The sequence below is a fragment of the Podarcis liolepis genome, assembly GCF_965112155.1.
Source record: "Podarcis liolepis genome assembly, chromosome: 12".
Lineage (NCBI taxonomy): Eukaryota > Metazoa > Chordata > Lepidosauria > Squamata > Lacertidae > Podarcis > Podarcis liolepis.
Window position 1 is genome coordinate 22,187,231 of NC_139563.1, and position 14,295 is coordinate 22,201,525.

Consider the following 14,295-nt stretch of genomic DNA (forward strand, 5'->3'; position numbering starts at 1 on the left):
TCAGCTATGGGACAGAAGATGGACAGAGTGTGGGAGAAGTTGACAGGAGAAGAGGGTGGGGAAAGGAGGGCGCCACAAAAACTGGGCTGTTCACCACATTGGCCATGCTTGTAGGGTTGTTAGGTGAGGGTGGAAACGTTTTGGTGGGTGGTTAATAGGCTCTCACTGTGGTCTGTTAAACAGGGAGTTAGTATTGACAGTGTCATCTGAAATGCTTCAAACGGCATCTGTTCCCGTCGCTGACATTTAGGAAACTGCAGCCGAGTACTGGAACAAAACTCAAAAAAGCAGGAGATGGTTTACTGCAGACATGCGCAAGCATGGGGTGGGGGGAGAGACAATGCTACCATTAAATATTTTCATGCCCCACCCCCATTCCCCTGGATTTCCAATTCCAGATTTCAGCAGGAAGACAAAAGTCCATTATTTGGTATCATCCAAGTCGGTCACTTGACTTACACATTTACCAAACACACACAATCCGCTTTCAAGTCCAACCCAAGCTTTGGGTTTAGGGTAAAACTACCTGTCTGTACTGGCGTTGATCCTGTAGCTTGTGCGGTTTGCTTGTTTTGTCTGCGTTGCTTTGCTGTCTACTTTTTGCGGCTGCAGGGATTGGCATCCTGCTGGTCTGTGAAGTGCTGGTTGAACCCTGTGAGGAAGGTTGGGGTGCCAAGGGGAAGGGGAGAGAGATAAGGGAAACATGGGGTGAGCATCAGTGCATGGGCAAGGTGGAGGCTCACGCACCATGGCCAAAGCTGCTTTGAGTGAGAAGGCAAAGCCCCCAAGACATGCACGGGAAGCACCAAAAGGATCCACACCACAAGGCACACCACTGGTGTTAATTCCAGGAATCAAAAATGGAGGTCAAAGGCTCAACTACAGATCAACCTACGTTTAACTGGCAGTCCCAGGTATTTTGATTCGCCCACAGCTGACCAAGCTTCCTTTATTGCCCATCACCAATCAGCAGGAGAGATTTTATTTTATTTTTTAAAAATGAAACCACACACAAATCTATTAGCTGTTAGACACCTAATGGATGCACCAAACAAGCCACCCGAAAGGAAGCAAACCAATCAGAAGACACCTCTTGCTTAATGGTGATTATTACGGCAGATTTTGTTTTAGAAAGCAGCTGGAGTTGTGATTTCTCATACTAAAGTACCTTACGTGAAGTTGACGGTATTGAGGAGGGGGGTTCAACATCAGCAATAGTCTCTTCCAGCGCTAGGGGTTCTTTTGGTGAGAAAAAGCCCGGGACAGAAGTTCCCTCCGATCGGGCTGGAGCTTCAGAAACTGATTTGGGGCTCATCTCACTAATAGTGCTCTCCAGTTGCTTGATAGTCTGCTCCAGGCTGTCCAGAGTCCTGTACGTGTTCTTCCTAATTTCTTCAGTCCTAGAAGTCTGTCCAGTTAGGTTGGGCTCCTCCTTCCCGGAAGCGTCATCGGGCCGACTGCTCGGGATTTCAAACCTTTTTGCCTCTTTGTGCTGTTTCACAGTGCCGTCCTCCTCCTCCTCTTCATACACAACCACTTGCAAAGTTTTCTTGCCGGTTTTAGTCCCTGTGCGGATTGCCTGCGTAAGAGCAGCCAGCTGCTTTTTAGGGAATTTAAACCTGAATTTCTTCTTTGTATCAGGAATGTCCAGCTTTGACTCTGGATGTGGCGCATAAATATAAGGAGATTTCCTGAGATCCATCTCATCTGTTTCCTGCCCTTCAAGGTGTTTGGCTTGAGTCGCTGAATTAGACAGATAGCGGTGTCTGAAGTCCTGCTCAAATCTGCTGCTTGTTGCGTCATCAGCCCCATGACTCCTATGACTGTCTGCACTGGTAACGCCTATGTTACGGGCACCACGTGTCACAGGTTCTTGGTCTTCTTCTTCTTCCTCCTCCTCTTCCTCTATCTTCTCTTCTGTCATCATTTTTTCCAGCTCTTCATCACATTCCTCAAATATTGTTGAAAGTCTTTTATAAGCTGATCGGATGTCCATTGGCTCATCAAAAATAATGATTACTGGCTTTTTGTCCAAGCAGACCACGGGCTCTTCATTTTCACGGTTCTCTAGCGTCCCTTGTTGGGATGTTGCTTCCCTTCTGGAATCAATGTTCACAGTCTGCACATCTTCTCCCTGCCTGTTGACTATATCGTGGACCTCTCCACTGGACAGAAACTGGACTGCTGTTTTGGTAATCATGAAAGCAATGTTCTCCGATGGTGGACTTTCATCACTTGGAGAGCTAGTTGGCGACTCTACCTCATCCATACTATTTAAGGTAACATTTCTAGGTGCCTTATGCCTCAGCACAACTTGATTATAGGCCCCAGCAGACATTTCTTGTTCCTCTGGAGACTTAGGAGAAGCCTCCTGAGTGTATGAGTCTGTTTGACTGACAGGCGGTGCCCCTGCACCACTGAGAGGCTCCTTCTGGGGCGAACCATGACCAGTCTCTCCAAGTGCAGCATTGGCTGACCTTTGTCTTCCAGTTTCAACTGTTGGACATTGTGCTTCTTCTGGCCCCGTCTTCCTTTCATTGTCTAACACAATGGAGCAGTTTGTTTTCAGCTTAAGAGAATTTGTTTGTGCATACTCCTTATTCTCCAAAAGCAAATCTTTGCTGAAGGCAGAGTTTTCAGCAATGCTGGGAGCATCCGAGACCATCTCTTCTGTCTGGTGCTTGGGATGGTCACTATCTTTTGTTGCCTCCCCATACACCTAGGGGGAAGAGTTGCATTACTTAGTTACTGAGGGATACAACTTTTTTTTTTTTAAGGCTGGGACTATTTCCCCCCAATTATTTAGCACATCATCAGATAAAGTACAGATAATGTGAACGGGCCACTTTCTACATCAATGCAGAGCCATTTCCATGGTCTTCAGCGGATTTTTTTGCACCTCTTCCAGGGGTTTACTCCAAATCTGGTAGAACTTTGTATTACACACAAAACTATGCAGGCAGACAACACGGGTTCTAGAATGAGTCCTTTAAGCAACCCCTCCATAGACTTTACATCCTGTACAACATTTGTGCCATCTTGATAATATTCCTCCCTTTCAACAATTGTTTTGTATGAAACAGAAACCTTTCATTTAGGCTGTTGGACTAAACTTGGTTAGGAAACAGTGACCGCACCATTTGGACTAGAATGCTGACTGCTAACATTTAAGCCAGTTCTCCAAGCTGGCTAGCTCAGAAAGGCCTCTTCCTCTGGTATAACCATTACATTTGATTAGCGGGTGGGGTTTTTGTTTTTCTCCAGCTGGAGGGCTGCATTCTCCAGTGAGCAACCTTTCAGGGGTCACATCTAAGTGGAAGGTGGGGCAACGGAAGTGACTCTCTTATCTTGGTACAGTAGGTTATGGTCCAGCCACACAAAAGCCAGAGGTTTTTATGTGTGCACTCATCCATGGGTATGGTTAGAGTTCAAGGACACAGGTCAGCCAGGCAGAAGAACTGGAGGAGGCTGTGGAGCAGGGGCAAAGAGGGGCATGGCCTAGGGAGAGCCCCCAGGGCAAGGCAGAGAGGCCCAGCAAGGCATCCCTTGGCACTTGATTGTGCTACCCAAATAACACAGGGTGCCTACGGTAAATAGCTTTCGGAGCTTGTTTATTTAGAAGAGCTACATTTTTCTTTCTAACCCAAGAGGCTCTCAAGAGTGGCTTGCAAAGAAGTCTTGCAAAACAATCACATTCAAACCTGGTATTAGATTAGATGGTGGCAAGAATATTGCTGGTGGCGTTTCCTACCCCTCATCCTCAGTCTCTGCTGATGTTGAATGTCGCAACTGATACGAAAGTGGATTTTTATGTGCACAGTCAATACCTTATTTTATAGGAATGGAGAAAAGCAAGAGGTCAAAATACCGGGTGTGGTTGAAGAGGCAGCACCCTGGGAAAAGAAGTTGTACCTCCCACTGCGAGGTACAACGGTGTCTGTTTCTGCTGAAAATGGATTAAGTAAGTCTGCTGGCACAGCCTATGCATTTTGGCAGCAGAGACTGCTGCAAGAGCCCTTTTCCCCTGCACAAACACACACACACACCCTGGCTAGCTCCAGCATCTACTTGCCACACTACAACGGTCCTCATGTGTATTGAGGTGCATTTATGACTCCTGGACATCTTGCCTTTGCATTTCAAATGCATTATTGCTAGTTCAGTAAAAAGGTCTCCCAACTTGTTACTGTGACCAGCAGGGCTACAAAGGGATGTGCAATGATGAGATATAGAGTCAAAAGAGTAAGCCTGGAAACAGCTGCTTCCATTGGTAGACTACAGTTTTAGTCTGTTCGTAGCAGAAACAACTTCAAGCAAAATTGTTGCTGGACCACAACGAAAAAGGTATAGTCACATAATTTGAGAATATAGGATTTTCCATCCACATTAGATAACAATCATAGTCTAATGGCAAGATCTGCTGCAGTTTTGGGAGTGCTCTTGGGCAAGGCAGCTTCCAGGCTCTGCCCCCCAATAAGTAAGTGTAGCAGATCCATGGGGCTCTCTTCAGGAGGCCCCCAGCAAATGGCCAACCTTGCTGAGCCTCCATGTCGCAGCCCTGTCCATTGATACACCAACTGTATCAGTCTCCAGAATCAGAATTACTATCCTGTCACACTAAAGCCATCACAAGTGCAAGTTAACTACTTGTTTTTCAACACAGGTGTCTTGATTTTAAAAACATAGCACAGCACAAGAGTTTGGAAGACAACTATCATTGTACAAGAGGCAACTTAAAACTTTCTCCCACCCCATGCAGATGTTAGCACGTCAAGGAAACCATAACCCCTCCTAAGGATCCAGGAGAAAAGGTGAAAAAGGTTTCATGCAAACCAAGCGGAAGTCAAAAAGAGCCAAAGATGTAGGTGGCATTACATGGACAATTGGCATGAAGTGTTTCATGTGTTGTTGGAAATATTCTGGCTTCTAGGGTCAAAAGGCTATTCAGTATTATTATTTAAAGCTAGCAAAGGGCTACATGCCGTTCAGGGCACATGAGAGAGATGGCTCACTGCGTTTCCAGTTGCAGGAAATCGGGAAGCCAACATTGAATGCTGCCTTGAGTATGCCAAGTTAGAGGTGTTGAGTGTACCTATACAAAGCTGCCCTCCAGAATAGCTCAGTCAGTAGAGCATGAGACTCTTAATCTCAGGGTTGCAGGTTCAAACTACACTATGGGCAAAAGATTCCTGCTATTGCAGGGGCTTGACCCTCGTCGTTCTTTCCAGGTCCATAAGTCTATGATTGTATGAGTACCTCCTTATCTAGTCTGGTCTATAGTATAGTCATACTATTATGAGTTTCCCCCCGGTTTGGCACCTTCTCCCTGCCTGAGATATTCTATGGTCTGGATTGTGTTTATCTTTGCTAGGGAAGGAAAAGATGGCTTTGTTCCCTGGAACAGGGAGTTGAACAAATGGGAGTTATATTTTTCTTCAGGTGCAGCATCTTAATTCCACCTGATTCTACTTCAGTTATAGCCCATCTCAGAATTCCTAAGCATGTATTAATACCACCCCAAAAGTCCCCTAACCATGAATGCAAAAATTAGAAAGGAATCTGCTTTGTGTAACAGTTTGCCTGCCTGGAGCTTTAGAGCTATTGCGTTGAAAGCAATATTGAAACGTGCAATTGCTTTCCCCAGTTGGTGTTATCATATGTATTCCAGCTACTGCTCCTCTTATTATAAAGCAAACTTTCAAAGCAATACTGTGTTTACTCAGGAACTGTCCCGCAGTGGTCAATGCAGCTTACTCTCCGGTAAGTGTACGTAGGATTGCAGTTTTTCACTGGTCTGCAGCAAAATGGACACTACTTTATTTCAATTTTCTTAGCTTGGTATTCTCAGAGCCAAATTAAAACACTGCATCTTACAGACACTCAGATCACTACAGTGGAACCTTGAGTTGCGGACGTAATCCGTCCTGGAGGCACGCTCACAACTCAAAGCGTTCACATCCAGAAGCGCCGCGTCTGTGCATGCGCGGGGCGCGATTTAGCAGCAAAACCCGGAAGTAACCATTCCAGTACTTCCAGGCTTGCCGCGGGACACAACTTGAAAAGATGTAACCTGAAGCAGACACAACATGAGGTATGACTGTATGTTTAAACATTGTATCCTTTCTTTGGTCTCAAGAAGAGAACCTTAGGTGATGTTCGTGTTGGAATGGTTAAAATTTATTTCAGATTTACATTAGAATTTTGATTGCACAGTTGGTTGGTTTTGGGGATTGATACCTGTTTTCTATTCTGCTACACATTTGTTAGCCACCTTGAGTTCCCCGGGAAAATTAGGTGTGATAGAAAATTTAAAAATAAAAATGCCTAAGCTTCAGATCTTAAGAGCATTTGTACCCCACTGTACAACAGAGGTAATCCTAAGATTTGTGTTGAGTCACTTAAACATTTCGTCATTCACCACATATTAATTCTGTTTCCCTAAAGGCTAGTAGCATCTTGAGAACCTTGGTGCTAAGACGGGTCACAAATCTAGATACATGAAAACACAGCCAACACAGCACAAAGAGAGAGAGAAAGAGAGCACAAGGCACAGGGTTAGTTTGGAAGCAAGGGAAGAAGGTGAGGCCAAGAGGATGTGGCAGAACTCAAATGCCACTGTTACCTTCTTCTCCTTGGGATGTATTAAGGCCACAGGCCTCGCCTCTTTTGTGTGAGTGTCATTTCGGGACTGTTCAACATGGCTGTTTGAGTTTACATCCATGTAAGAGCACTTCTGGAAAGCCTAGAGAGTTAAAACATGGCAGGTTATCGGAAGACCTTTTCCAATCAAGAGCCAAGTCACTTCCTTGAGCCATTCCAGTCAAGAGTTTGCTTGCTTGCTTTTTTCCTCTGAGCTTCTTCAGGACCAGCTCTGATCAAACAAGGCTATATCAACAACAGGGGCTCAGAAATTATGTCTAGGCTGAAAAGCTAAGGGTTAGTTCCTACTGGCCAGCTGTGAAGCCCTGTCTCAAAATGACAGCACAGCAATACTCTATGCATTGGCTGATGAAACGACATGCCTCATGTCATTGCGGTTTATTTAAAACAAACCTTTAACCTGACAATTATGCCACAGCTAATGTTACCCGGAGATCTTTATGTGGCATACAAAGTTACAAATCCAATAATGGTTTCTCTCTCTTCCAGTCCACACTAATTGTTTGAAATGTTACAGGCTGCAAAAAAGTTACTGAAAGAGAATCAAGCTCCACACTGCACTCCCCCAGCCTTGTTTTAGAGCTGGAATCTACAGCTGCTAGTTCTTTATAACAAGAATTCTACACCTTTTGAATAAGAGCAAGTTGTGACCAACGGTAAAAATAAAAGCACCCCAGAACATTATTACCTCATTAGTTTGCCACAGCAAGGAGGGCCTGCCATCATAGTGAGCCCCATGAGAAGATTTGTTGAAGCTTGATAACCATCTATGTGTTCACCTCCTTATTGGAATCACTGACAGATGTGAGAGCCAGTGGAGATATTATTTTAATATAACGAATAGTTTTGTCTTCCACAGACTCTGGCACGAAGAGTGCCCCCAAAGTGCACGTCAAATATGTAGTCAGTACCAATTGCATAGTAAGCAACACAATCTAGCCCAAGTCAGCCACAGCTCTCAAGAGCAACAGAACGGGACTTGATTGTGACTGACAGTTGTTAGATTGCGCCCCTAGACTTCAGCAAGGTCACAGAGAAACCATTCCTATGTTACAATGAACGAGCAGGCTAGATAATCCTTAGGCAAGTTCTGAATACTTTCTTGCTGACAATAGGATCCAGAGTTCAAACCACTGGAATCGAACTCTGATCTTTGGGCCTGTTTATGGCCACGAATATTCAAATCCTCCTTCAGATCCAGTTTTTCCTGACCTGAACCAAGTTGTACCTGTATATGAAATGGATGTGTGCACCAGAAAGGCATAGAAATAAGCTTTCCCCCTCTTATCCCATTTACTTACACCTGAGACCATATCTTGACACAGGCTGCAGCAACGAGCGGCAATGTGTATTTCCTGAAGGAGCTCACTTGCCCATTCACTTAAGTGGGACTTAATTCCCTTGGAATTGTGCTCTGGGTCCAAAGACCAGAAGCGAATGCTATCCAAGGAACATCTCTCTGCAGGTCCAGCCTCATCATACCTGTAATTCTGCCATTATTCTGTCTCCGTCCTCCTCGTCCTCCTCCTTTGCAGGTGGAATTGTGCCCAGGGGTTGAGGAGAGGCATGGTCTTCCTTAGGGACTTTTGGCTGTGCTCCTTGAGCAGCATCTTCACTGCTTTCCTAAGTAGTATAACAAACAATTTTAAAAAAACTAATATTTAAGAAATTCGACCATTAGCGTGACACCAACAAAATGAAATACTCCCCTCTATTACATTTTCTTTAGTTTTCTGAATGGGAAGCATCATCCCATCCCATCCTCCAGAAGAAATTCAACGCCAATTATCACATTTAGATTTGGCAGCCTAAGACCATGCCATGCTATGTGATGGAAAGATTTTAATGTATCTCCTTGGGCGGCTGGGGGAGATAATGAAACAAACAGATGGATAAAGCAAGCAGAGAAGAGCTCACTAGAAAGGTTTCTATGGAACTGTTCTCATCGATTGTGTCAATCTGTGCTAAATATTTGGCTTCTTGAAGATTATTTGCAAATTCTTGAACATGCATAGAATGAACGCAGCTTCTAATCTGCCTCATGTTATTATAAATAAGAATACAGGGAGGATGATTCCCATAAAGGCAGGGCTGGGCAGAGCCTACTGTATGAAATGCATTTCCTGAGAGACTTCCTTCGATGCCCGTTTGGGTCACAAACCTCCACCCCACACCCCACCCCATTGGCAACTTAAGTAAGAAAGACATTGTCTTGCCCAGAAGCTCTTCCTGTTCTGGGTATCTAATTTTGCTTCAATTGCCTCAATCACCAAACCTTGACCAAAGTGCTGTCTTTCCTGGCCACGTAACTGACTTCTCCCAGTCTTGTGCTTAGTCCAGATCCTATCAGATAACTGCGACGCGGAGGCGGAGGAGGTGGAGACTTCACTGGCTTTTCGGTCTCCTGCTCTGGGTTAGGAGCCTCTTCTGAAAATTCAAGGTGCAGTGGTTTTAAAAACATGGCCTGCCACCCTAAAGTTAACCAACATGGTAATCCACTTATGTTTGATAGGAGAGATTTAACGTGCTGCTCAAATTTCCAATTAAGAATATGTTTGATGCTCAGTGTAGAAACCCTCTTGAACAGAACATTGATCAATGGGGCCTGAAAGTGCCAGATCCTTGGTTGCACTGTGCCCAAAATTGCTTTGTAAGGTATTGCTTTATAGCAGGCAAGTCCAACATGTAGATCTACTGGTAGATCACTGAACATCTGTGGTAGATCACTGGCTCCCCCCCAAAGAAATTTTGCTCCCCTAAAAAAGGACCAGAACCCCCCAAAACAGGGCTTTCCTTTAAAAAAACCCTCAACAACTTAGACCTGAACCCCCCAAATAGGGGGTAGATCACTGCCTATTCTTAACTCTGTGAGTAGATCGCAGCCTCTTGGGGGTTGGCCACCTCTGCTTATAGGGCAGAGGCTGCTTATAAGGACACAGGAAGGAATGAGTTGGACTATTGGGTCCATCTAGCTCATTATCAACTACACTGGCAGGCAGAGACACTCCAGAGTTCCATGCAGATCCTCTTTCCCAGCCCTACCTGAAGATGCCAGGAGCTTTTCTGCATGCAGGTGCCCTACCACTGAGTTATGCACCTTCCACTTATCAGCAAGTAGGGCCTACATTCCCACCAATATGTTTTCTCTAAGACTTGGAGCTCGGAAGTCAATAGTTACTGTTTGCTTTCTCATTTAAAAGAGAGTCAAGCTTCGAAGCTCCACCCATCTATCTTATTGGAATGCACTAAGCCTTACCAGAGACGGCTGCGTCAGCTTTCGGCGAGCCTGTGGCTTGTGGAGGCATCTCAAGGTTTGGGATTGATTTCATGATATTGGCTTGTGCTTCTTCGAGGAGTTTTTCAAATTCTTTTCCATTGTAGTGATCGAGGTTCTGCCTTTTCTCTTCCCATTTCTTCTCTGCTTTCTAAGAAGAAACACACACAGAGAGAGGGGAATGTTTTGAAATCAGTTTGGGCTTCACTCTGTATTTAATTTTTTTATTTATAAACTTTTAGATGAATCAGATACGCAGAGGTGCTCCGAGTTCTGCCAGCCATCTTTGCAAAAAGACATTTATTAATGTCATGCCAAGTTTGGCACTCGAGAAACAGGACTCCTATAGCGTCCAAAAAGACAGCCCAGAGTTCTCCTGCCTCGTTCTTAGATGGCCCATAGCACCCGAAACCCTCCCTGCCATAACATGCACCACGTGTACCTCAATTGACAGAGCTCTGTTCCTGGTACTGGCGCTGTGAAGTTCCTCGATAAAAAGGCTTTGCATGGTGGAGCCATTAACTTGGGGCGACTGAGGTGCCTGCGTTTGCTGGGTGGTCGCTGTCACTGTGGCTGCTGCTGCAGCAGACTCTGGCATGGCAGGCATCAGGTGGCGTGATGCGGATGAACCTGCCAAGGGGCTGTTGGCCACGGGAGAATTTGGGGCATTGCTGACCAGTGTTGTTGAATGCTGAGACTGATGCATGACCACCGGGGAGCTTTGTGCATGGTGGACGGTCATGCTCGAGACAGGGATCACCTCTGACCTGACAGACAGTTCGGCTGAGGGGTCGCCAACCTTTTGCTTTGGGGAAGCGGGGCTCTTTGCAGCGTCGTCCTGTTTTTTCAGAACTTCTGCCGCCGTTGCTTTCTCCATGGCATTGTACTGGGCGGCCTGTGAGGGATCCACACCTTTCAGCAGCCCGTCGGTAACATGCCTAGAAGAGGAAGACGGTCACACGGTGAAGTATATATATAGCTAGCACTTTCTTGTTTCTCTATTGAAGAAAGGGCTCCCTCTAGTGATTTTCCGTATGAAAGTGATACTGCCTTTATAATAGGGGTGGAGAATCTCATGCTTCGGGCTCAAATGCAGCCTTCTGTCTGGCCAGTCCATACCCCTCACTAGTCCAGCCTTGCACACATTTTTGCCTACCTGAGAAGTGGCCTTGAACTCTGATGATGTCTCGCTTTTCTGGTTAGAGAGCAGCATATTAAGTGTGTGCAGAATCAAACCTACAGTAAAGGTAAAGGGACCCCTGACTGTTAAGCCAAGTCGCGGACGACTCTGCTCATCTCGCTTTACTGGCCGAGGGAGCCGGCATTTGTCTGCAGACAGCTTCCGGGTCATGTGGCCAGCATGACAAGCCGCTTCTGGCGAAACCAGAGCAGCGCACGGAAATGCCGTTTACCTTCCCACCGGAGTGGTACCTATTATCTACTTGCACTGCCTGCTTTTGAACTGCTAGGTTGGCAGGAGCAGGGACCGAGCAACGGGAGCTCACCCCGTCGCAGGGATTCGAACCACTGACCTTCTGATCAGCAAGCCCTAGGCTCTGTGGTTTAGACCACAGCACCAAAGGTAAAATTCACATTTGGCACCATGCTCGTTTATATCTCTAGCACAGCTCACTACTGGCAGGAAGCTCTCAGAAGTTGTCAAATAAGGAATACAGCCGCCGGACTGAAAAGGGTTTCTCATTGTTGTGTTGACGGGGCATAAAAGCTAAGCATAATATATCCCTTCTCACACATGGGAGCTAGCTGTGTGAAAACCAGCAGGGCTGCTTGAGCTGTGGGGCAGGCAGATAATTTTTAGACTCTGGACTTAACTATCTTCTAGGGGTAATTCTTCAAATGTGGCAATGCAACACTGCTGTATTTGTTGGGCCCCAGGAGTGAGGTCCTAGACTTCTGCCACAAAGTCCAGTCCTGATGGCACCTCCACCACTGAGCACTCTTATCGGTCCACAGGCACCTGTTGTGTAGATTGGTGCCAAACCCTGACATCAGGCCCATCTCACACACCTACAGTGCAAGAAGCCTAACCATATCTACTCAGAAGTGAGACCTATTGAATTCGATGGGAACTACTAGGGTAAGGAGGACTGGGAGGCTTAGAATCTTCATCTGAACTCTTTGGGCTGTAGAACAAAAAGGAAGGAGGAGGATAAGAGAAAACCCCGCCCTTTCCTGATTGACTGATTGATTCACTCACTCACTCACTCACTCACTCACACCGTTCCATTCCATTCATGAATCACTTCCTGTGAAACATGAAAACATCAACAATAGAAACATAGGTATATAAACCAATTATATAATTTGTAATGGCATCCGGCCAATGACCTGTCCAGAATAATGTAAAAAGAAGAAGAAAGAAATAAACAGAAGAATAAAACATATCACCTCCGGAGGGTGGTGAGGATATCGGTCATGCTGCGAACTCTCTTCAGAAGGATGTCTAGTTTATGAGGTTCCTCCTTTAAAAATCTCACAGCTTCCACCTCGATGCGGAGAATGGCCCGCATTTTATTCTGCAGTGTTGGAAATTCACCTGCAAAAGCAAGAGTCATACAGCATTTTTAAGACAGAAAGGAAGACCAACATGGGCCTAATTATCACCCCCCCACACACACATCCCAAAATAAAAATTGGGGGAGGCGGAGGCGGAGAAAATCTCCAAATGGTCTATATAAGCAGCCCTGAGATCTATGGATGAAGGGTGGTTTTACAAATTTAACAAATAAAATAATAAAGCAAGGAAGTCACCTTTGAGGGTGGCGACAGCCTCTCCAACCTGCCGTAGAAGAAAAGCCCCATCTTCAACATCTTTCAGTGTAACAATCCTATTGGCTGTAAGAGATTCCTTCTTCAGATCTTCAACAAAACTTTCCAGCTCACTGGAAAAGCGAGAACAAGAATTGAACCCTGACTTTGTGGACAGGCAACACTAGGGACAAAATCCATTCTCAGCACCTGGGATACCGTCCTAATTTTTGTATAGTGTATTATCCCAAATATAAGCCACACCTGCAAATAAGCTGCACCTTTAAAATTCAAGGGGGGGGGGGAGAAAAAAAGACAATACCCAAATATAAGCCGCTCCCTTAAAATTGGGTTACAGTTTGAAAATTGCTGCATTTGTATAATTGTAACTCCGAGCCAATTTAAGGCTTTGATCTTGCAAGCCTGCAAAAGTTACTGTACAATTGCTAAAATCGCAAATCTCTATACAATGGCTACAATTCTGCAGGCACTCACACCCATAAATGGCAAATGAACAATTTCAAGCTCGCAAATCAGCAAGAAAACATTTTTGGGTTCTGTTTCACCATATGTCTGTTTCAGCAGTGAAATCTTAAAAGCTAACTTTTGTACTGTCATGAATTTAAGCCGCACTTTAACTTTTCACGGTCGGAATATGGGGGGAAAGTGTGGCTTATATTCAGGCCAATACGGTATGTGGCAGCTGTGAAGCTCTTTACATTAATAATGATGGAGCTCATAGGGCTGATGTGAATATACAATTGCAAATCTCTGCTAAAGTACATTTTCCAAAAACAATAAATCACATTTCTTTTATTAACATATATGAAACATACCAAATGAGACAGCCCAAAGCCCCCAAAATATATATGGGCTGTTCTTCCTGCTTTATGCTATTTTTGCTTTGTGTTCTGATTAAGTCTTTGACAGTATAAACAATTCCGATAATGAATATATCTATATGATTTATATTCCACAGTGCAGTTGTAAACAGACATATTTGCTCAGAACTAAGCCCCACTATGCTCAATGGGACTGACTCCAAGGCAGGATTTCAGCCTATCATTATTTTCCTCAAGATTCTCCAGCTGTGTGAATAGGCTACAGTGTGTTAAATCTATATTATCACTAAAGCTATAGGGCTGTTAGAGGCAGAAATATGTATTTTAAACTACTCTTAGACTACATATTAAATGGTCAGAGCAGCCCATTGGCTTTCAGAGCATTGCCTGCTAAAAACGATTTTCTATAATCAACAATTAAAACAGAAATATTGTAGTAAAATGGCTAAGGCTGCGATCCTGTACACCAGCCTTTGACAACCTGGTGCCTTCTAGATGCCGTTGGACTACAACTCCCATCAGCCCCAGCCAGCATGAGCAATGGTGAAGGACGATGGCAGCAACATCTGGAGGGGCACCAGGTTGGAAAAGGCTGCTGTCACACTCACCAGGAAACTCACAGGGATTAACTTCAGAGGAGGCATGCATAGGATTGTAATGTAAATATTTCCTCTTCACGCAAGTGAACAGAACTGTTATGAGGAACAGGAACAGCATATTTAAGAAAAGTATGTCAACAGATGACAGATT

The 14,295-nt window shown here is 44.9% G+C and overlaps 1 protein-coding gene across 5 annotated transcripts in view; it reads right to left on the bottom strand.

The window, feature by feature from the left end:
* KIAA1217 overlaps positions 1-14,295 on the bottom strand; it is a 358,790-nt gene continuing 344,495 nt past the window's right edge. For 3 of the 5 annotated variants that reach the window (XM_083467359.1, XM_083467360.1, XM_083467363.1), the window contains 9 exons: positions 12,707-12,837; positions 12,344-12,491; positions 10,377-10,872; positions 9,917-10,085; positions 8,936-9,087; positions 8,143-8,283; positions 6,623-6,742; positions 1,169-2,719; positions 1-652 (listed from right to left, as the gene is read on the bottom strand). In XM_083467359.1, the coding sequence (XP_083323485.1) occupies positions 512-652; positions 1,169-2,719; positions 6,623-6,742; positions 8,143-8,283; positions 8,936-9,087; positions 9,917-10,085; positions 10,377-10,872; positions 12,344-12,491; positions 12,707-12,837 (3,049 nt within the window). In that variant the 3' untranslated portion in view covers positions 1-511. The remainder of the gene's footprint in view (positions 653-1,168; positions 2,720-6,622; positions 6,743-8,142; positions 8,284-8,935; positions 9,088-9,916; positions 10,086-10,376; positions 10,873-12,343; positions 12,492-12,706; positions 12,838-14,295) is intronic. The other 2 variants (XM_083467361.1, XM_083467362.1) reach the window with 1 other exon arrangement.